The sequence below is a fragment of the Mytilus californianus genome, unplaced genomic scaffold (assembly GCF_021869535.1).
Source record: "Mytilus californianus isolate M0D057914Y unplaced genomic scaffold, xbMytCali1.0.p SCAF_3, whole genome shotgun sequence".
NCBI lineage: Eukaryota > Metazoa > Mollusca > Bivalvia > Mytilida > Mytilidae > Mytilus > Mytilus californianus.
The window spans coordinates 9,024,065-9,046,686 of NW_026262679.1; the positions used below are offsets into that span (position 1 = coordinate 9,024,065).

At 32.5% G+C, this 22,622-nt stretch overlaps 1 protein-coding gene across 1 annotated transcript in view; it reads right to left on the minus strand.

Moving 5' to 3' along the window:
• Positions 1-12,519: 12,519 nt before the first annotated feature.
• Positions 12,520-22,622, minus strand: part of LOC127733926 (uncharacterized) — a 49,306-nt gene continuing 39,203 nt past the window's right edge. Inside the window, exons 18-25 of the mRNA XM_052243402.1 lie at positions 22,214-22,374; positions 20,948-21,029; positions 19,563-19,808; positions 17,800-17,982; positions 16,543-16,782; positions 16,269-16,388; positions 14,661-14,894; positions 12,520-12,932 (exon numbers count right to left, since the gene is read on the minus strand). Coding sequence (XP_052099362.1) covers positions 12,688-12,932; positions 14,661-14,894; positions 16,269-16,388; positions 16,543-16,782; positions 17,800-17,982; positions 19,563-19,808; positions 20,948-21,029; positions 22,214-22,374 — 1,511 coding nt within the window. The 3' untranslated portion in view covers positions 12,520-12,687. The remainder of the gene's footprint in view (positions 12,933-14,660; positions 14,895-16,268; positions 16,389-16,542; positions 16,783-17,799; positions 17,983-19,562; positions 19,809-20,947; positions 21,030-22,213; positions 22,375-22,622) is intronic.

Here is a 22,622-nt window from a genome sequence, read left to right on the forward strand (position 1 = left end):
TATGAATTTATTTTTAACAATAAACTTTACCATGAAACCTTGGGCGTGCCTATGTGCGGATCAGCATTCGCCGAGTTAGCAGACCTTACAATGTCTGTTAATTCTTGAACACATTTTACAATGCTTTCAACACAGAGAAACAAAATGATAATGATAGTTGAAGTTCACCTACGAATTTTCCTGTAATGAAACAATATTCTTAGACACTGTCATAATTATACAAAGGAGAAAGATTCTTTATTGAAGGCATAGTATGATACAAGACATTAAAACCAATATCAAACCAACTGAAACATATCAATATCTGCACAGACACTGCTCACACCCAAAAAGTGTTTTCATTAAAAGGATTTATCAAGGGTGAAGTATTGAGGTATCTCAGAAACACAAGCAGCAAAACTGATCTTAAAAAAACAGTAAGAAGCTAAAACGAGGATATCAAATATCTGAAATCAACGATTTTTTTTATCAAACACAAAATACAGAAAGGGAAACCTTGCTAACACATCGCCCAGCGAAACGGGAGCAACCGCTAGTAATATTAACAAAATTCAACCCATCTATACAGAAACTAAAAATATAATAATGAAAAACTGACATCTTATTTCACAAAACCCTGAATGTGTGACCATATTTAATCATCAGCCCATTATTGTTATGCGTTTACTTTTCTACATTGGCTAGAGATATAGGGGGAGGGTTGAGATCTCATAAACATGTTTAACCCCGCCGCATTTTTGCGCCTGTCCCAAGTCAGGAGCCTCTAGCCTTTGTTGGTCTTGTGTTATTTTTAATTTTAGTTTCTTGTGTGCAATTTGGAGTTTAGTATGGCGTTCATTATCACTGAACTAGTATATATATTTGTTTAGGGGCCAGCTGAAGGACGCCTCCGGGTGCGGGAATTTCTCGCTGCATTGAAGACCTGTTGGTGGCCTTCTGCTGTTGTCTGTTCTGTGGTCGGGTTGTTGTCTCTTTGACACATTCCCCATTTCCATTCTCAATTTTATAAAAGACATAAGAACTTACAAGAACTTTTATCAAAGCATTAGCTGGTATAGTCATCTCGACTTTTCACAACACAATATGATGCTGAGCTCGAAAAAAATCAACTACTATTTTATCCAAAGACAACTAGTGTATGGTCCAATATCACATACGAAATGAAACAAAATAGCATAAATAGCACGCCAATATACAACTTATTGAGTCAACCACTGATAAAGGCGAACTCAGGGATTAACCACAAACACGACAGAAACACCGGGCCTAACATTTAAGCTCAAGGGTGAGCTTTGATGCGCAATCGTAACTACTCGACCATTCTCGCTACGCATTTTGTTATTGGAGGCGTAGCTAGAATGGAATAGTAGTTAAGATTGGTTGGATGCATTTATTTAAAACATTATTCCATTCCAATTTCAGTATCCTTGCATACGTTGTTTACCCTTTGCTGCAAACACACGGGCGACAATGATTTCGCGGAATGTTGAAAATACGGACCATTCAAGGAAACGAAATTAAAAAACGAACTTTTGAGCGAAACGAAAAAAAAAACAACAACGTGATTTTCGAAAAAAATTATTTCAGTCGGCGGATTTTTAGAGGGTCGGTCGGGTAAGGGGAAACAAACTTAATTTTAATTTTGGCCCAACGTTTTTTTTTTATGTGTTGAATAATTCGTAATCATGTTTTGGATAGTGTATTGCTATAAATATTTTTTTTCATTGTTTATGAATAAAGTGAGATTCTGACACACATGAGCTCAAAGGAGCCAAGCTGTTAAAAACAATTATCTTTCATGTTTTTTATTTAAAATCTTCAAAGTTTTACTCATACCAAACTAAATACATGCAGTATTTACATTTAAAGCAAGTTAAAACAACCATGACAACAATCGTGATTTTTAAACACTCAACAATAACATCATATTAGGCTGTGTATAAATACCAATTAGCAGTAATCATACATAATTAACATTTAATAATTAATCATCAAATCAATTTAAAACAATATTTCATTTAAAAATTCCCGAATATTTATTTATGAAAATAAAAATATTTTACAAAACATCTAAAAATTTATCAGGTTTTTGAATAAAAAAAAAAGGGTGCGAACGTGTAGGGTGCGAACGGACCTAGGGGGCGAACGTGTGGGGTGCGAACGTGTAGGGTGCGAACGTGTATTGGGCGCGAACGGACCCGATACCAAAGTTTACGGGAACCTGTGTGATTTTTCGTGTAATGGCGGACAAATGAATTTGCATACAAGTGTAAATACGTCTATGCTTTTTATTTGACTATCATCTAAAAAAAAATATCGTATATTCCATTATATCAATAATCATAATTTACATTTAAAGAAAAATATTCAAAAACTAACCAGAGTCGTTTCTACGAAAGCGTATTAGGGACGTAGTAAAAATAAAATTGGCATTGAACTTTTTTTTCAAAGTCGAAATTGACATTTCATATCTTAAATCTTTGTGAGTAATCAATTTTTTTCACTAATTGCGATAATTTCTGTGTTTATTTCACATTTTATTCCTGATCCGATGACATTAAATTATATAAAATCGGAGGCGAGTACGCATAGCCTCCGAAGGCAAATTTGGCTACGCGTCCCCTCATGCAGGTACACGCAGACACTGCCTTGTTAACAAAAATGGGGCGTTTTGCCAGTGGGGTGAGTTGACTTGCTTCCATTTTTGCCAATCTTTGACTGATTTTCGGGTTTACATGCATGACATGGATAAAGTCAAATGTTTTTTCGTGAAAAGTATAGCACTAGCATCTTCCTAAAAATGTGCATGATTATATTTACCTTTCATTGCGCTTTCCAAGTTCAATAAGTGGGTACGTAATCCATCAAAACGAAACACTTTTCGTTGCGTTCATGCGTTTACTTTCTTTGTATTGTTTTGTTCCCCGATTTCTTCCAGTTAATCGACAATGTAACCCATTTCAATATATCTGCTTATAATAACTGTTTGACCCATCAGTTTGAAAAACCAAAGTTCTTTGTATCAACTATCTGACTATGTTTGTTCATTCTTTAAACAATAAAACATGAATTCAGCAGCAGACGAGCGTCCATGGATTTTGCGTCATAGTACAAAAAACGGCAACGGTGAAAAGATTTCCGGGTTTCCGTCTTCGACGTTCCAAGCTTTCGTACATTTACTTCCCGTATAATAATATATGAGAATTAGTCTGGAATCAAAAATGGGAATTTAAATAAGGACAAAAAAAAATAGATAGTTGAAAAGCAAAAATATAGAATGAAGGATCATAGAGAATAATTGAGTATATTTTTTAAAATTATGAAGAATCATGCAGAGACATTATTCTCAGAGCATATATATATATATATGTCTCTGGAAGAATCTGGGAAGAATTGAGAATAAAGAAAAAGTAAATAAAGAATATTCAATCATTTATATATTATCAGAAGTCCATTACTAGACGAAGTGTGCAACCCGCTATATAGTAAGGCGATCACGTTGTCCCCGTACTTCCAACTGTGATTGAAACGGGATTTGAGCGAGATTGCTATTAATAGTAACAAAAATCAATGGCCAAATTTTTTGTGATGCATTCTGGGTAGAGATAATTTATTCAAAACACCCTATACATTAATTAGCACACAGTTGAATATAATGTTTGACCATCGACGTGTTAATGAATAGCAGATCATATATGCAATATTATATCAGTGTCATGAGTCATTAAGATGGTTTAAATATTAAACGATAAAAATGTTTGTATAATTTATCAATTTAAAAACTACAATAAAATTGTCAAACGGAATAAAAAAACATCACTTCTTAATACAATAAACGTTTGGCTTTAGAGTTAATTGTGAAAAAAATTGCCATTAAAAAGTTGGCAAGGAAAAATTTATTTAGGTCGGAAAATTGTGTATCCATAAACAGTACAAGTAACGCTGCACGTACTTAGGAATTAAGACGGTTTAATAGGAATAAACATTATATTATATTTATTTTAAGATTATATTATACGATTTACAAATTTCAAGAAATAAGATTTTTTTTAAGTTACAAGGGATTTCTGTAGATATAACCAATTTTAGCAAAATTAACAAATTGTATCCTCAATTTTGAAAAAAGAGGGGGAAATAATTGTATGGTTTTCTTCAATTTCGAATATCTGGCCCGAGAACACAGTTATTTTCCCCTATTTGTCTATTAAAACATAATGGCAATTAAAAAAAATTCCACCTGCTCTATTCTAAAAAGATTTGGTGTGCATAAAGTTTGACTTTTATCCCAAAACATATCAAAAATTCAGAAAAGTCTACCAGCTCATTCTCTCCTGGTAACCCCAAACATAAGGACACCGGTAAGGACGAAGCCAGAGAGCTTCCGAGAAGAGGAAATTCCACCTTTAATTACCTGACCAAATCACTCATTTCTACAGAAAATTTCAAAAAGATTTTTTTCAGACAGTATATTTGAAGTCTTATCTTTCACCTAAATGCAAACAAATAATGAAAAATTCCAAAAAAAGACAAAGAAAAAAAATAAGAAAAAAAACACTGAAATTAAAGGGAACTACATTTGATAACTGTGTCCTCGGACCATCTTCGATCCTGCGTAACTGAGATCTTGACGGTAATACTACCTCGGTGATAGTGTGGACGAATATGGGTTATCATTTCAGTCAGATATTGTTACATTTATCCGTTAAAATACATGTACAAAATGCAGTTCTCAACACGTGCGTTCGACATATAAACTTTATAGGTTAAAATTGTAGGAAAAGTTGCGATCACGATCTTTGTAAAGAAATGAGTAATAAATATATATTCTTTATGTAAGAATACTTTATACTGAAATAAGACGAAGTCTTATTTCAAAAACCTAGCTGTAGGACAATTTGATTTAATTTGTTCAAATACTAAATCAATCCCAAGGGTTAAGTTGTGCCGTTAAGAAATGAAGTCAGTAATTCCTTGAATTGTCCGGTTCCAACAATAAAACCCTTTCTTACAAGTGTGGGATGTATACATTAATAGCAGCCGCGTGAGGTCGGAGGAGGGACTAGTCTAGTAATGGACTTCTGATATTATTTGTAACTCATTCACATTTTGTTCCATTCAGAATTAAATAACTCTGCTGAGGGGGGCATGGGCAGTTGGGAAAATCATTGACAAACGAGAATTACTTTAACCAGAGAAGAATTAAATGTAAGACAGTTAGAGTGACTGTAATAAATAAAATATAAACATATATTTTTCAAAATGATGTCACAGAAAACACAGATTTTTTTTTATTACTAATAAGATTCTGCAATTTGAGTATATATGTCCAACAGATGTCAGTGAATTAGAAATTTTACTAATCTGATAGACGTTTATAGATATAGGAAAATGTGGTATGAGTGCCAATGAGACAACTCTCCATCCAAGTCACAATTTATAAAAATAAACCATTATAGGTCAAGGTACGGTCTTCAACACGGAGCCTTGGCTCACACCGAACAGCAAGCTATAAAGGGCCCCAACAAATTACTAGTGTAAAACCATTCAAACGGGAAAACCAACGGTCTAATCTATATAAAAAACGAGAAAACTTATGAACCACATAAATATTTAGTTAAGAATCTGTGACAAGTTCTTATGTAATATTATTAGGAAATTTCCTACTGCCTCCTTGATTTAGAATTGCATACTCTTCAAGGTTAAGCTACACAAATAATAGCTAGTATTGGACTTGATCTTTTTGTCCAAGGTTTAACAATATATTTTGTTTTATAATTTTCAACTCATGAACAAAGCAAATATTTTTAACACTACCTCCTCATGATATTCGACGAAAAGCTCACCAGATCTTATCTTCACATGTTTGTCAATATGGCGAATCAAATCAAAGTTTTACTTACTTAATTTGGCAATTACATGTATACTAAAACCTAGGTTGCCACAAGTTGAGCAGGAAGTTCCTAACTGTTTATCATTCACAGTACCAGAGTTCACCCATGTACTTTGGAGAAATGTTCGTGTTGCACATAGAGGCGGATTTAGAGCACCCTGCCCTCCCCTTTTTGTGGGAAAAAATTTGATTTATTATATCGGGAATCACTGAAGCATGACTAGAGAGCCCCCTCTTTAGCAGTCATTGGGCCCCCTTATGAAAATTTCTGGATCCGTCACTGGCACAATCTTTAGTTTTTGTGTAATGGTAAGCCCAACGGTTACTGTTGTTTTTTTTTTCATTCTTTAAACTTTTCTCATTTTATTTGATTTATGGTTATACATTACCACTTTAATTGGTATCCTCTTTCGATTTCACGGTTAACAACACTGAGACCCACAGCTAAAGGCCATGTACTGTTAAAAAATTATCTTGCCGAAAAATAGTTTTATTTTCACCTGCAGGTCGGATATTTCTGTCCAACATTTCATACCAAGGCTCTTTGGGTATCACAGTTTAAAACTGTTATCACCGTTGATCCAATATACAAATCCTTGGTTGATCTATTCTTAAACTACTTCTTTGCAGTACCCTCGCAATGGTATTAATGACATTAATGCCTTCAACATTGATATTTATGTTCCCCTTATAAATAGAATAGAGAAATTGAGGACATTTGTTCAACATTTTATGAACTTTGAAAGAACACAAGCACGTGTAACTTTTGACACCACCTGCAGGACACTGAGGAGGTGGTCACATTTTCTTTCTTTCTTTCTAGTAAATCCCTCCACTATCTGGAGCACCACAGGTTATCTTTGTAATCAGAGCAACAGGTTTTAAAATATCATTTATGTATAAAACTTCTTCTGCATGTGCGGGCCTACGTTTATATATTCGCACTACACAGTAGAGTTAGTCTGTACAGCATCATGTAAGTAGAATATTTACACATCTTACCCAACACCTATAAGAACACGTAATGTACAGAACTCAGTCATAACTATTTATATAAAGGTCACACTTCTAGATTTAAAAGTCTTTCTTGTTCAATCACAGAACTACACAATTAAAAAGTCTATTCCTCATGTGAATTAAAACATCCAATTTCAGTCCAACAAATGTCTCTGTTAGCTTCCACTATAAGTGGAGGTGGTAAGTTTATAACAGTAAACCCCTTTCAACCCACCAAATGCTTGCTTGAAACACAAGTAAAATATAAGCAGGTAATTATGTCCTTTGCTTTTATTCCACACCAAAGATGAAGAAATGTATGATAAAGTTATAATGGTATATTATTATTCTGTACATTGTATAAGGGACGAAGTATGTAGTGACTATTGTTTGTTGTGATTTAAACACGATAATAGTGTTGCTTTCCCCTTAATCTTATGAGCCGTATTGAACAGGAAAGACTACCTCTAAGAGTTCAGACCTCAAACACTCTGAAACTTTTCAAGTACTTTCTATATGCTCATGTGTATTTTCTTGTTAGCATAGTTTTGTACTTGGACAGATAATCAGAATGGTCAACAATCAAGTATTGACAATGTTAATTGGTCACGTTTGTTTGAACTACCAAACCAGGTAATTTTTAATTTAGCCTTGTACAATGTCAATGTATATGCATTCAGTCATTTTTATAACACAAACTTAAGAGTTACAAATAAGAAAATCCTAAATAAAATATGCAAATGTATAATTTAGTGCCATAACTGTATGAAGAACCTAAGACTTAAATATATCTACTTGTATCTGTCTGTCTTTTGTCCAAGATAGTTGGCAGATACATAGTCATAGATGATAGGAATAAAATTATATAATTATAATTATATATATATATATATATATATATATATATATATATATATTTAGAGAGAGAGAGACTTTTTACAAGTCTAATCTCACTCTTTTTCAGGATCCTGGACCCATATCTGACAATTATTGCAACTTTTTGCCTTTTTTTCCTGCAATTATTTTCCTAAACTGATTGGATATAATACCATTTATTATGGTAACAATTAAGGATAATCAGGGGCTGATCCAGCCATTTTTAAAAGGGGGAGGGTCCCAACCCAGGAATAAAGGGGGGTTCCAATTATATGTCCCCATTCAAATGCATTGATCACCCAAAAAAAGGGGGGGGGGGGTCACATGAAAATAGATTTTTTAAAAGTAAAATAAGATTTTCAATGGAATAAATGTCTTACAAGGTATTAGATGTTAATAAAAAAGTTTTAATTTAGATGTTAATTTTTTTCCACTTGGACACATTTAATATTTTTCCATGTGAATTTCACATGAAAAATTTAACGTAAAATTCACGTGAAAAATTTAACTTGAATTCACGTCAACAAAATTTGCCTGTGTAACACATGCGTTACACATGCGTTTTACTATACATGTGTTACGCATGCAAATATCGCATGTGTCACATGCGTTTTCTAACACATGCGTGACACAGGTGTTTTTCTGACACATGCAATTCCCATGCGTGTGTTACGCATGTGAACGCATGTGTACCACGCATGATTCCCATGCGTGGCAAGAAACATATGTATTACGCATGTGACACACCTGTGACACATGCGTTTTTAGGTACATGTGTGGCATTTTTGCCCTAGTATATCATATCATTATTTAAGAGTTTATTGTGTTTTTGTTGGTGTGATGATTGTTATTGTCAATATAAAAATAAGGAGATGCAGTACGATTGCCAATAAGACAACTATACAGTAAAGTTCAAATGAAGTGAATGTTAGTAATTGTAGGCAAACGTACGGCCTTCAACAATGAGGAAACCCCATACCGTATGATCGGCTATAAAAGACCCCGACATGAAAAATATGAAAAAATTCAATTAAGGAAAACGTTCTTTTATGTACCTTTTGTAAGTCGACTGATCGAGTTTAAAGGAACGGGTGGTGTGCAATCTATATCACTTCATTCAAGACGATTTAGAACTTGCTATACTGTATAGATACTTACGAAGACCGTAAGAAGTTTGTAGAGGTTTATCGGTTATTTTTATCATTGATTTGATTTTTGATTGACGTGTAATTTCGGAATGAAGATTACTGTAAGAAAATAATATATCAAGGTTTGACGAGTGACAAGAATAACTTTTTCAATGGATGTTGTAAAGCAAATTTAGGCAAAAGTATTTCAAAAGATGAAACGAGTAAATTCTGGTTTATCTAAAATAATATCCTTTCTCAATTACTTCATGTTTGGAAGAATGGGAAAGAAAGTTCGCATTGGAATACTAACCACTTGATAGTCTTAATCAAACTATAGAAAGAAAAGAACTAATGTTTTGACTCTTTTATTGGATGTCCTGTTACTGATTGTTTTAAGTCCATTTACTTAAATGGAATTGTTACAACTGATGCAAATATAGTTTCTCAAAGAATTATGGAAAGAATTATATAAGATCTATAGCATTGTACCATACAGTTAATGACACCCTTACTCTTCATCCGATATATATCTGTTCACTTGCTAATATTATTGATAAGAAAATATGATTTATTTAGTTTGAATTGGCTTTCAACTAGGTTTCTGTAATTGCGAGAAATCTTCTATTGGTAGTTATTGTTTCTTGTCTATTTGTTAAGTGGGTTTTGTCGTCCTGTGTTCACTTGTGGGTAGTTTTCTCATTTATAATCCTACCTCATCTTATTATTCTTATACAGATCATCATACGGCAGTCCAGATTTCCAGCCAGTCCTTCTTTCTGTTCTACCTTGCAGAACCAACCTATTGTAAAAATAAATAATGGTATCTCGTACTGAGAATGCATGAAATAGTTGCCACTGGACTTTAAATTGAGAGGAACTGTTGTTCATCAGTCTGTCAATATATATGTTTTAAAAATGAAGTAAGTGATCTTAGCAGAGGCATAGCTTCAATTGAGATAGTTGGCAATCACTAAATGTTTGACCAAGATATAATATTTATAGAGAAAGAAATTTACATGTACGTATATTCTTGCTACAGGATTACAATGGTTTCTAACATTTGATGTCTCTTCCATTTATACAAGTTTTTCCTTTTCTATGCATAGATCGATTGAACTTTGTCTCATAAAAAGGCTAACACAGATATTTTGGAAGGTACAAATCATAGTTTGTAGCAAAACTCGCTGATTCATGCATAAAGTTATGGAAAATTGACTTGACAATGTATGATTATTTATTGGCAACATATTTGCTTTGTTTGATAGGAGTGTTTCGCCAAAAGAATGTTTTTTTTTTTCTTTGGGAAGCTAACGTTATCCTTTAATTTTGAAAAAAGTTTTTCTGCGTATTCTAACTGAAAAGTTCGATGACAATGTTGATTGCATCTATCTCATTGAAATTGAAATAAAGGATACATACACTCCAGCATCTGCATATGTGGAATATATATATAGTGGTTCCTAATAATGAAGACTTGATCACTTTAATAATGTTAAGATAGTCGGTAAGATAAATTTGTTACACAGTGTGCTAGTGACCTAATACGATATATACGGGGTCAGTAAATTTCATATGGGGTGAGAGCTAAGCACCCTGTGCAACTAATAATATTTCCCTGTTGATACGATTTCCAAGGGCTTCTGTATCTTACCATGGTCTCTGGTTACAATGAAGCTGCTGCGCATGCTGAACCAGGGGCTCGTTATGGTAAAAAGTAAAATCACAAAAATACTGAACTCCGAGGAAAATTCAAAAAGGAAAGTCCCTAATCAAATGGCAAAATCAAAAGCTCAAACGCATCAAACGAATGGATAACAACTGTCATATTCCTGACTTGGTACAGGCATTTTCTTATGTAGAAAATGGTGGATTGAACCTGGTTTTATAGCTAGCTAAACATCTCACTTGTATGACAATCGCATCAAATTCCATTATATTGGCAACGATGCGTGAACAAAACAAACAGACACAATAGGTAAAAATGTCAAAAATAGGGGTACAGCAGTCAACATTGTGTTATCATCTTGATCACTATAAAAACAACAATTCAACACTTTGAAAATTACTGACGTCATCATGATTTAATTTACCGTCAATCCAGTCCTCCTTTCCTAGTTTATCCCATAACCTAATGTGTTTTATCACCTGATAGTTAATTGTAATAAGCAATCAGATGGGTGACCATTTGATATTCGGTGTGGGGAATTAGTTTCACTTTTGTTTACAATTATTTCCTGCATTTTATAGGGCAGAATATTCGTCTTTACTCTGTCTTGGAAAGATTATTTTTTTTCAGTTCAGGTAAGGATATCTATTTCCAAAACAAAATCCTTCTGTCTTACTGTATTGTTTACTAATAACTACACAGACAGTATGAACATAATGGCCTTGAACGTTAAATCAGCTATTTCCTTGTGTAGTAGAGAGAAAGCCACGCTCTCTATACGATAAATAATCATTGCAACAAAGCTAATTTGCATGTTGCAGAGCATCCTGTCTCCCCTATATCATCTCCTTGTCCTGTGCTAGTCTAAACTTCCTGTGTCCTTCGTCGTTCTCCACTCATTTTGTAGATCCTACATAATGAACATGTTTATTTGTTCAGCCTGAATATGCATCAAATATTTGCAATAAGCAAACAACAAATAAATCCTTTATAAAATTAGCATTTTTTACATGTTTAACTTTGATTGGTTACAAGAGAAAGAGCTAGATTATGAAGCAAACTTTCTTCTGTCCGTAAAAACCTTAATGTTAAGTTAAAAGAGAATGTGACATGCAAGTCAATATCTTTAAGAGTGTAATTATTGAATTTAGAGACATCCTTAATCTATATGAAACTTACATTATAATAGTGTTTTGCAAATGTGTTTTTTCTTCTTCTTGTCTTCAAGGTACAATGTTTAATTGTGTACTTTTGAGTAAAATATATTGTTGGGTTTTTTTTTCAACGAAGAGGTTCATGATATTATACTTTCTGGATTTGATGTAAAATATACTCTCTTTTGTATGATGTTATCCTTTTTGACCAGTGGGATATTCGGTACGGATTGTATTTATTCAAGATAAATTCACCTAATTTTGTAAACTTTTCAATATTGTTTTTTTAATTATCTTTTACTTCTAGTGAGCAATTTTAAAAAAAAAATCCTTTATTTTTCAAATATCATAACTGATTTTATTTAGACATTGTTAAATTGAACTTTTAAGAGTGGCTTATGGTGTTTTGGTGTAAATTTGTACCATATGCGTGCAGTAGTCCCCATGTCCTGAATATCACATCCCGTTATAAAAGTTTTTTTTATTAAATGATTTTGATACGTGTTGGATTTTTTTTATATTTTACATACTTACATATATAAGAAACATCAAATAAATTACCTTTTAAAAGTAATTAATTACCAAAAAGGACATTAGCATTGTCCTTTCAAGCAGACATATGCAGAGAATGCGTCATTGTGTGGCATTGATTGTCCTTTCCAGCAGACATATGCAGAGAATATGCATCATTTTGTGGCATTGCTAAATACCTCTCCTACCCATTTCTGATTTTGGATAACTAGGCGCATACATCTTGATAGTTTTTTTAAAATCAAACTTAAAAACTATAATAAGATAAAACAGAAACTTAAAACAAGACTTTAATGATGAAAAGAAGATAGTGCAAGTAGTCTGTGAGCAGATGGGCGATTATTCTGTATCTATTCTCATATAGATGATAGTAAGAATTTGATTGTTGGTTAAACTATAGCAAACAATTAGTCCATATCAAGTATACATTTGTGTAGTTTCATGTTAACAGTGAGGAATGTCACAGTAATCCCATCTAACGTTAGAATCGGTTGTATAACACCAAGGCCTATTCTCGCCAGCTCCTGGATTTCTACAGTAGTCTTCTTGGTCGCTAATAAAACTATATGAATGAGTGTGTGGTGCTTGATCAGCCCATTTCTGACACGGTACCCCATCTTCTGTTTGACGAACATTCCCATAGTATTCGATGCCATTATCTGATTGCAGACACTGTTTGGCAGGAGTTGCTGGAAAACAAATATCTTTATTTTTTTTTTTTTTTTAAATTGGCCTGCTGTAATAAGCCTTTTTCATGAAGGAGCAAATCTAATTCTTATTCTAATGAAATAACAGAGTTCTAATGTCCCCCGCGTTGCACATATTTCATCTATCCAAGGGCAATAACCAAAACAAAAATCTTTTTTTTTTTGTTCTATAAAACTTTTTACAAATATTTTAAAGAAACGAAGGACTGAGAGCAAATACAATGAAATTTCCAATATAATTATTTTTTCCAAATGGCATAACTCTTATAAAAACATTTGATCGGTACTGATTTTCGAACTTGTCCGAGACATTGTTTATACAAACCTTTGACATCAATTTGATACAAATCTGGCAAAAATTGTACACATGAGAGCGCTAATAATAAAATTTTCCATATAATTAGTATTTTTACCAATGGGCATAACTCTTTGAAAAAAATTGATCGGCACTGATTTTCAAACTTGTCCGAGACATTGATAAAATAAACCTATGATTTAAGTTTTATAAAAATCTGGTACGAATTGTTCACGGAAGAGCGCTAACAAGACCGGACTGACAGACGGACGGACGGACGGACGGGCGGGCGAACGGGCGGACGCCCGGTATTTCTTTGTCCCCCACAACGACAGGTTCTAAATCGCTCCAAGTCTAGGAGTGAACCCAGACTATCAAAGTCGTAAATAGTACAGAAGGAGACGATATTGAAAAATATAAAGAGTAAATCTGTTTAGAAAGAGAAACAATTAGTCCTGTTTCAGAATTTGAGTTGATGAATTGGTGTAAATCACCAAAACTAAATAAACGCAATGATTATGCGAAAAAGTATACTCATAACCTTTATAAATAAACCTTATACACCAAAACGAAATATTTTTTGACAAATTATTATAAACTTTTTTTCTTTCCTTATTAAATAATATTACAGTAAAAACTTAGTGTTACAATTCTGTGTATATTAAATTCTTACCGATAGAATCATACTTCCATTATAAATCTATTGATTTAATAAAAGTAAGTAAAAGTTGTAACCAAATTATGAATGCATAGAATGTTATTGATATTTTTTATACGACTTTGAGACGTAACTCACTTCCTAAATAGAAGGACCAAACTCATTATCCAAACACGATATCTATCTGTGCAAACAACTGAAAATGTAACTAGTAATCTTGTGATCACGTATACACCAGCCTTCAGGTAAGATTAACATTTGTACTAATAAGTTCGTTAGTCTGTTTTCTGTTTTGAATTTTGAGTATTTCCAAAAGTCAAATGAAATAAATTTGCTCACACAGATGAAATTTGAAATTTAGAAGCCCCTGACAGCAACTCATTTTGTACTAAATATTATAAATCATGATTTTATTTGTTGATGCTATTTAAAAAACGAAATCATATCTGTGTTGCAGTGATCTATTTGCGATCCGGTAACAACAAACTTTTCTCTTTCACCTTAGTTTTCCAGTCCCCTTTCAAATCTTTATACATTTGGTATTATAGTGATTCTCGTTTATAATTCGGAAACAACTTAATCTTGAAATTTTCCTAAAGTTAAGGAACATATGCATGACTCTAAATTGAATAAAAGGAAAGATTAAAATCGAATTTCTATTTATAATTGTGAAACCTAATTGTAAAAAACGAAAGAACACTCGAGACGGAAGTAAAGAAAATTAAATCTTTTAAATACTGGTTATATTAGTACTTACTACAGAATGGAATATCACAGAAGTCATATCGTATTTGGGGATCATTCGTGTAGCACCATGGTTTTTCATCTTTGTCCGGATTACGACAGAAATTTTCAGGTAAATCGTGTTTGCTATGAGAATGAGGGTTATCTGAAGCCCACATCTGACAAGTATATCCTCCAATAGTTGTATTTATTTGTCCTTGGTATTCATATCCAGCTATTGACCTCTTGCAATCGTTTAATGATGGAACTTAGATAAAAAAAACATTTCTTCATGTGTCGGTTTTTTAAATACATAATATTTCTAATATACCGAAAAGCTTTATTAAGACAGTAAAACATTTGGTTCCTTCTGCTACTTTACTATTACTTATTCATAACGACTGTAGTAATAATGCAAACACTGTTATCGAACTTATTGTGTTAGAAGTGCCTTTTTGTATTCACTTCCACCTTCGACGTTGACAGCAAACCGTTTGGAAAGTCAAAGAAAATAAAACATTAGAAATTTCGTAAACAGGACAAATACAGTGTCTTAATACAACATTGCGTAGGAGAGAAGAAATCGTTTTTATTATTAAAAAGTAGAAATAAACAAAAAAGATTTGTAAAATAAACCTACATTTTATCGATTACTAAAAAAGCTGATAGCAGCGCAACTAACAGTCCACCAGTGATAATAATTATGATGAATTAAAAAAAGAATTTCGTATCCGTGATTTCAATGATACATTTTCATTTGAAGAAATCGGTCACGTGTTTATATTATTGTCACAAACTTTTGGCTATGAACGTACCCAATGAATTTATTATAGAAAACAAACGTCATTTTTGTGTGTGTAAATCATAAAGATATTTTACATACATTAAATCTTTTGATCTTGAGCTTGTCTTATGAAGGGTATTGTAGTATGCACTGGAATCGGTACCAGACGTGTATATTATCGCTGTCGGTTTGTTTGTTTGTTTGTTATGGTCTAACTTATAAGACCACATGCTGCAAACCATAATGATAGCTAGATTGTATCATACGTTCTGTATGGAACAAAACAACTTTCATAGAACCATTTCCATAATGTGCTTAGAAAGACTTTTTATACTAAAAAGGCCATAGTTTATGTTAACCTCTTATGTTTAGTTTTAGTACATTCCTTACAGTGGCATGATAAAGATTGATAGTTCTTAATTAGAATTATTCATTTATCAGTTTTATGCAATGCATTAGAAATTCGTTTATTGTTTTTAGCATGAATTAGGCCGATGGTTTTCTCATTCGTCACATTGTGTAATGACAGGTCTTTTCATAGCTTACAATATACGGTATAGGTTTTGCTCATTGTTGAAGGCTGTACAATGACCACCTAAAGTTGTTTATATCCTCGTCATTGGGTCTCTGTTTGATAGTTGTCTCATTGACAATCATACCACATTTCCTTATGATTTCGATATGGTAAAAATCGTGAAAATATTTGACAAAAAAATCAGTAAAGCCCAATGAACATTTTGCTTTTGTAATTCATATTGACATAACATTGAATTAAAAGAAACCCGAGAATTAACAATATGAGATTATCCTCACTTTAAGGAATTGACGTTGTGTCTCGTCTATGTAATTTACTTTTACCTTTTAGTTCACAACGATCACCTTCATATCCATTTAGACACTGACATGAATATCCATCGTTTTCTGTAGTCTGACAGGTTCCCCCATGTGAACACGGGTTTGTTGTACATCCTTGATTATCTGAAAAGTAATAAAAGCATTACAGTGATCAACAAAAACAAAATAAAGCCAACATTCACTTACACTAACTGTACTGTATAATTAAGAGTACATATATGTAGAAATTTCAGTTTCCTATCAGTGTAGCATTTGTAGTAAATAAATATAATTTTACCACAAAAAGGAATGTCACAGTATTCTTTTCCACCAGTTGGATCTGTTGATAAGCACCAAGGACTTGTTGAGCCATCTGGGTTCCGGCAAAAGTTTTCCTGATCCTCAAGGTACCAGTAATCATGTTGATGCGGTTGTTGGCTGTCCCAACGTTGACATTCAGAACCAGTTTTTGTAACTGCTATACTTCCAAAGTAATCAGTGCCCTTACCAGTTTGCAAGCACTCTTTAGGCTTATCAGCTGTAAAATCATCAGTTAGAAATATCATTGTTCATCGATTAAATTCAATCAAGTACCTTAAATTCTGTTTTATGTATAGGGATCACACATATTTTTTCTTAAAGCAAGACATATAAATAATATTGTTTTTCTTCTCATTTTTCTGAATTGAAGTATATTTGAGTAAATCAACTCTTAGTAAAGGTGTTTATCTTTTCAATAACCTGATATTATTTTTAGGTTTTTTAAAAAGAATTCGTACTGTTTAGAGATTTAATTTAAACAGTTTGCACTTGGTATCTGTATAATTCTCTATGTCAGTTTACTATCTCGTTGTTTGTATTATTACATTGGTTGAATGAAGTACTGTAATTTACCATTAGAAAAACCCCAGATAATTTCACAGGGTAATAAAGCCGAAAATGCTCTCTGACGTCATACAAACAACGGTTGTTGTCAAGATGTTGTCGAGGACGATGCATCAAAACGAATTAAGAACGCGTAAAAACATATTATAGTTACTTGCATTTTCTACTTAATATCCATTAAATGTCAATGTAATGGATAAAAAATCCAAGAATTAACCCATGGAAAAATATTCAACTTGTGAGCACACAACATTGACAATAAACCAAGGCGTTAAACGCATCATTTGATCAATGTGTTGCTCGGTTGCTCGTTGAATATGTTTGTAATTTGAATTGTTGGATAAGCTATTCAATCTATAACTAGCTATGACTATGTTCATGTTGTTTATACCTTGTTCTCAATACATTGATTTTCTATTTTCCTCTTTATATAACTGGTTCGGTATCTTCATCCTGATTTGCATATTTCAAGAATACACTATTTGTATTGTAGACAAGCATTGTCATGGTTCTTGAATATATATGTATGAAAGGTAAAATGGCTTCTGTACATGTATTAGATACATTATCGAACGACACTGATATCATAAGAAACACGTTGTGTTATTATTTCAGGAGATAAAAAATGGCCATAAATATGTCGAAAGTCTAAGAAAAACACTTTACTTACTACAAGTCGCAATGTCACACGTATCCCATCTTATGATCTGATCGTCCACGTAACACCATGGGGAAGGATCGCTTCCACTACCTCTACAAACCGCATTATCTTCGCAAGCTTTATCCTGTGTTGTTGTAGCTTTACTTCCCAAGTAATCGTATCCATTTATAGACCGGACACATTCTTGTATATCTAATCAATGGACAAAAATCACACAATGTTATGCATGTTGACCATTAAGAAAACCATTTTAGAATCTTTTGAGAACTTTGTTTCTTGTGGTCAAGATGTGTTCATTTAGGGTTTATAAAAGTCGAAAATTAACTTTTACATAAGACTCAGCAGTATATTTAATTTACCAAGCCTACAACCATACTCTTCTCTTCAAATGTCTATAAACAATTACAATGCAAATATCACGTCAAAAATTTGGTGCGTCCGAAGAGCTTTCCTGGAATAACCGTTATAAAAGACGCTCAAAACCAACAATTTGAAAGCCAAGGATGTATAAACTATTGAATACTTAGTACTCGTGGAACTTTATGACCGAAATGGCCATAAAAGAACTGCCAAATTCAGTTTTTCAATTGAGAGTGTTTGAACCTTAGTTTCCTAATAATTTTAAGTTAACAATATAACCATGAAAACAAACACCAATATCAGAACCAATCTGATTTTCCAATATGTAATATGACTACATTGTACGTAAATATAATACTAATATGATGTTTTGAAACATTATATTAATATGAATATAAAAAAAGAAGTAAGAAGATTTGATATGATTGCCCATTAGACAACTGAATACGAAAAACCAAAGAATATGGATGTAACCAGTAGTCACTATAAACCCTTCAGCAATGAACAATGCCAATATCGTAGATTAAATATAACAGGCATGACACAATTTGAAATACATCCAAACAAGAAAACCAACGGCCTGATTTATGCTAAAACAATGAACAAAAACTAAATATGACAGATAGCAATCAACGACAACTACTAAATTACAGGCTCATGGACAGAACATGCAGAATATAGTAGGATCAAAAGTTAAAACCTGGCATAGGTGAAAAATTCTAATCTCATCAGAACGGAACCCGACACAAAAAACAAATTGCAAAATGTCGAAAGACACAAAGAGTACTTGTCATTTTTTAAGGCTAGTTCAAAGCCATCTAAAACTAATAAATAAATCAAGGTTTCCCATAATAAAATATCAATCAGAACACAACCAAAGTCTCAAGTGTAAAGATGCCTTACACAGTCTTGGAAAAACATGACTTTGTGTAATGTCAAAATACAGGTATCGACAGTATGATCGACATATGATTTCTAAATTGTATAGCACTACATTCTTAGTTAAGTTTTAATATTTAAAAAAACAAAATTAACGTATATAATTATAAGAACCGATAAAGACAATATTCAATATTCATTACAGTGTTACAGTAACTACTAATGATTTATAAATAGCACCACCTTACACTTTTGAATGCGAAAATAATTGAATGTTTTTTCAATATGTATGTCTCATTTAATCTATAAAACATTGAAAGGATGGAGATAGGGTTGATATGTATAAACATAATCGTATGATACAGTGGTTCTTGAATTACTATAGTCAGGTACGCTCGAGTTACCAAAGTCTGAAATCTTATTCATTTAAAAAAAGACAGTCTCAATTAGGTAGTTCATACACTAAACAGATTCCCGGAACACCTTTGTACAGTATGTATATGAAACAGAGACGCCAATAAATGTATGCTTACGACAGTATGGAATTTCGCAAAATTCCCATCGATCGTCGGGATCTGTGGTGTAACACCATGGCATAGGTTCATCACCGAGAGTATTTCGGCAATAATTGTCGTCATTGTCATATGCATGATAAGAATGTGAGTGAGGAGAATTAGAATCCCAACGTTGACATGTTTTCCCGTCTTTTGTTACACTTAGGGTTCCGATGTAATCTTTTCCCAGGGCAGATAAAAGACAGTCAGACTTCACAGGCATATCTGAAAATTTGTAGTAATCGCATAAGAATTATTTCAATCAAAATAGGTTAAACTTTATTAAATAATCGTTATCTCATCTACATTACGATTAAATGATATATGTATTGTGTATACTTTTGATGGTTTTTTGTAATGACTGTTTTTGCAACAAATCATTTATTATATGGTAAGTCGTTCATAAATATTAACACTAAAAAGTTATTATTTAAAACTACTTTCTTTAAACGAAAGTATTTCAAAGACTTCGACTTTGTGTGTCTTTTTTAAAAGCCATTAGTTTAGAAAGAAAATAAACAGTTTAACACAAAGTACGTTTATAAACGGTATAAGAGACTCAAAGAGCAAGGAGAGTCAGCAACTAAAAAAAAAGATTATTGTAGCAGTCCAGTCTAAAATTAACTTGTATTTACTAAAAATATAAAACGATATTGTGCATCTTACTTATGATAATGTGGTTATATGATATGTCATAAACAGTTCAACTAATGTATTTTTAACAGTTTCGAATGCATTTAAAATCTATGATATTGCCTTATAACTAAATTGAAAAAAATTAAATTAATAACCGAAGTAAGGAAGCACAGAATGCACTAATAAAATGGTTGAAAGTCTTGTAACAGTTTCTTTCTTGTTTTATGTCATGATTGTGTGCTTTTTCACAATTTTATCTTTTCTCAAAAAATACTTATGAAAAAGATATAGAACAGAGATATTCAAACGTATTGTTATGTTACATGAATTTGTTACGTTCACATTTTCTTCTTTAATTTTCCCATCTTTTGTATTTCGTTGTTCAGTAAAATAAACCAGCAACGTGATTTGTATATATTTATTTATTTTTTTTTTTTATTTGGATATGTTTAATATCGCCAATGTTTAGCTCATTGCAGTCCTGTCAAATTCCTGGTACCGAAACCCAGATCCGCGGCCATGACTTTAGAATTAAATGACCGGTAAAGCATGCACAGTAGGAGATGTTTATCCTGTATATGCAATGAGAAGTCTCGATCCGTGTGAAAATCATGAAATTGTCTTTGCAGAGTTCACTTCATATTGAAGAATAAGTCGATTTATTCTATTTATACTGTAATTAAAAATCAAAATATGTAGCTTGAATTATATAATTAAGATAGACTTACCACAAATCCCTGGAATTAATTTGATGTCATCGATAGCTATATCACCTTCCCAGTCACTTCCACGTGTTGCTTCAATTACAATCTTAAACGATAAGTATAGAAAAATAGAAAGAAATAGCCATAAGCCATAGTTTTTCCTGAAAACAAAAAGGTTTAGACAGTCAGGATAAAACACTGAAAATATAACGACACAATCAAAACTCAACAATCGGCTAAAATACGTCAAAGGACATTGGTGTCTTTAAGTAGATAGGTATGAACTTTTTATTTAAACACATTCATGTTTCATTATATATAAACTTGTGTCACTGTCAGAGATCGCTTTTAAATCACACAATGAGTTTTTCCTACTGAATTCAGTTGTATTTGTAAAATATATCACAGCTGTATATTTGGATCAAATGTTTAATTTTATATTTCTTAGAATAGGTTGAAAAAAAAGTGGAATTATCGACTACGATTTCAGATTATTTTAGAATTAATACATCACTCGAACGTTAATAAGCAAGTTTGAAAATCAAAACCTGTGGTTAATACTGATTTCAGGAATCAAGAATCCCTCGGGGTCTCATTGAAGTTATTGGTATAAACGAGTGGTCTTAATGAAAACGTTTCAATCGAATAAAGAGGAAACTAATAAAAAACGAAGGAGTTCCACTTTAAGTATTATAACTTTAACATTGCAACAACGCCTGCATTCCTAGTTAATACGATATTCCAGAGCTTGCATTTCCTATTATTATTTCCTTGATAGAGGGTTGCTGCTTTCAAGGAGGAAATTAAACCAAAATTTTCGATTGTTGAAGTTGAAATCATCCCTTCGAAAATTTTACGGACGCAAACTTCATTACGAGATGTTTGAAGGTTAAAGAATATCTGTTTCGCGGATGACGACAGAAAAGTTTCAATCATCGTAACCACAATCCCGTACTCTTTTCCTTGAAAGCGACATACCAAATTAGAATTATCATCGGGTTTTTCTATAAAGAGCACAACGGGTGCCACATGTGGACCTGGATATGCTTACCCTCCAGGGCACCTAAGATCAACCCAGGTTTGGGTTGGGGTCGTGTTGCTCAGTCTATAGTTTAATATGTTGTGTTTTTATAATGGTGTTTATCGTTTGATCGTTTTTCTTTGTTTTTTTTTTTTTGTTTTTTTTGCCATAGTATTTCATCTTCTAACTTCATCTTTAAAACCAAGAGGAAAGATAATTCTACTTATATCATTTCTTGTTAGAAATGTGTTTTCATTAGATGTAAATACCTGTAAATTGACTGTTGAAGGTATGTTTATAGCAGCAACAAGCCAACTAAATCCTTGGTTTCCACTTTTTGACCACAAGACATTTGAGGTTGATTTGACAGTTAAAGATCCGATTCCGGCACCAAACATATTGTAATAGAATTTTAAACAACGGTCTTCCGCTATGAGAAAAACATTTTGACATTAATTTATATAATTTATATTCACTTTCAGAGTAAGGTTGAAGATTACGTAAAAAATAAAATTAAGAATGAAAATAGGGAGTATGACAAAGAGACAACCATCCGACCAAAGAGCAGATAACAGCCGAAGGCCACCAATAGGTCTTCAACGAAGCAAGAAAATCCCCTAAATAAAATTGTGTACTGGTTCAGTGAAAATGAACGTCACGCCAAGCTCCAAAACATAT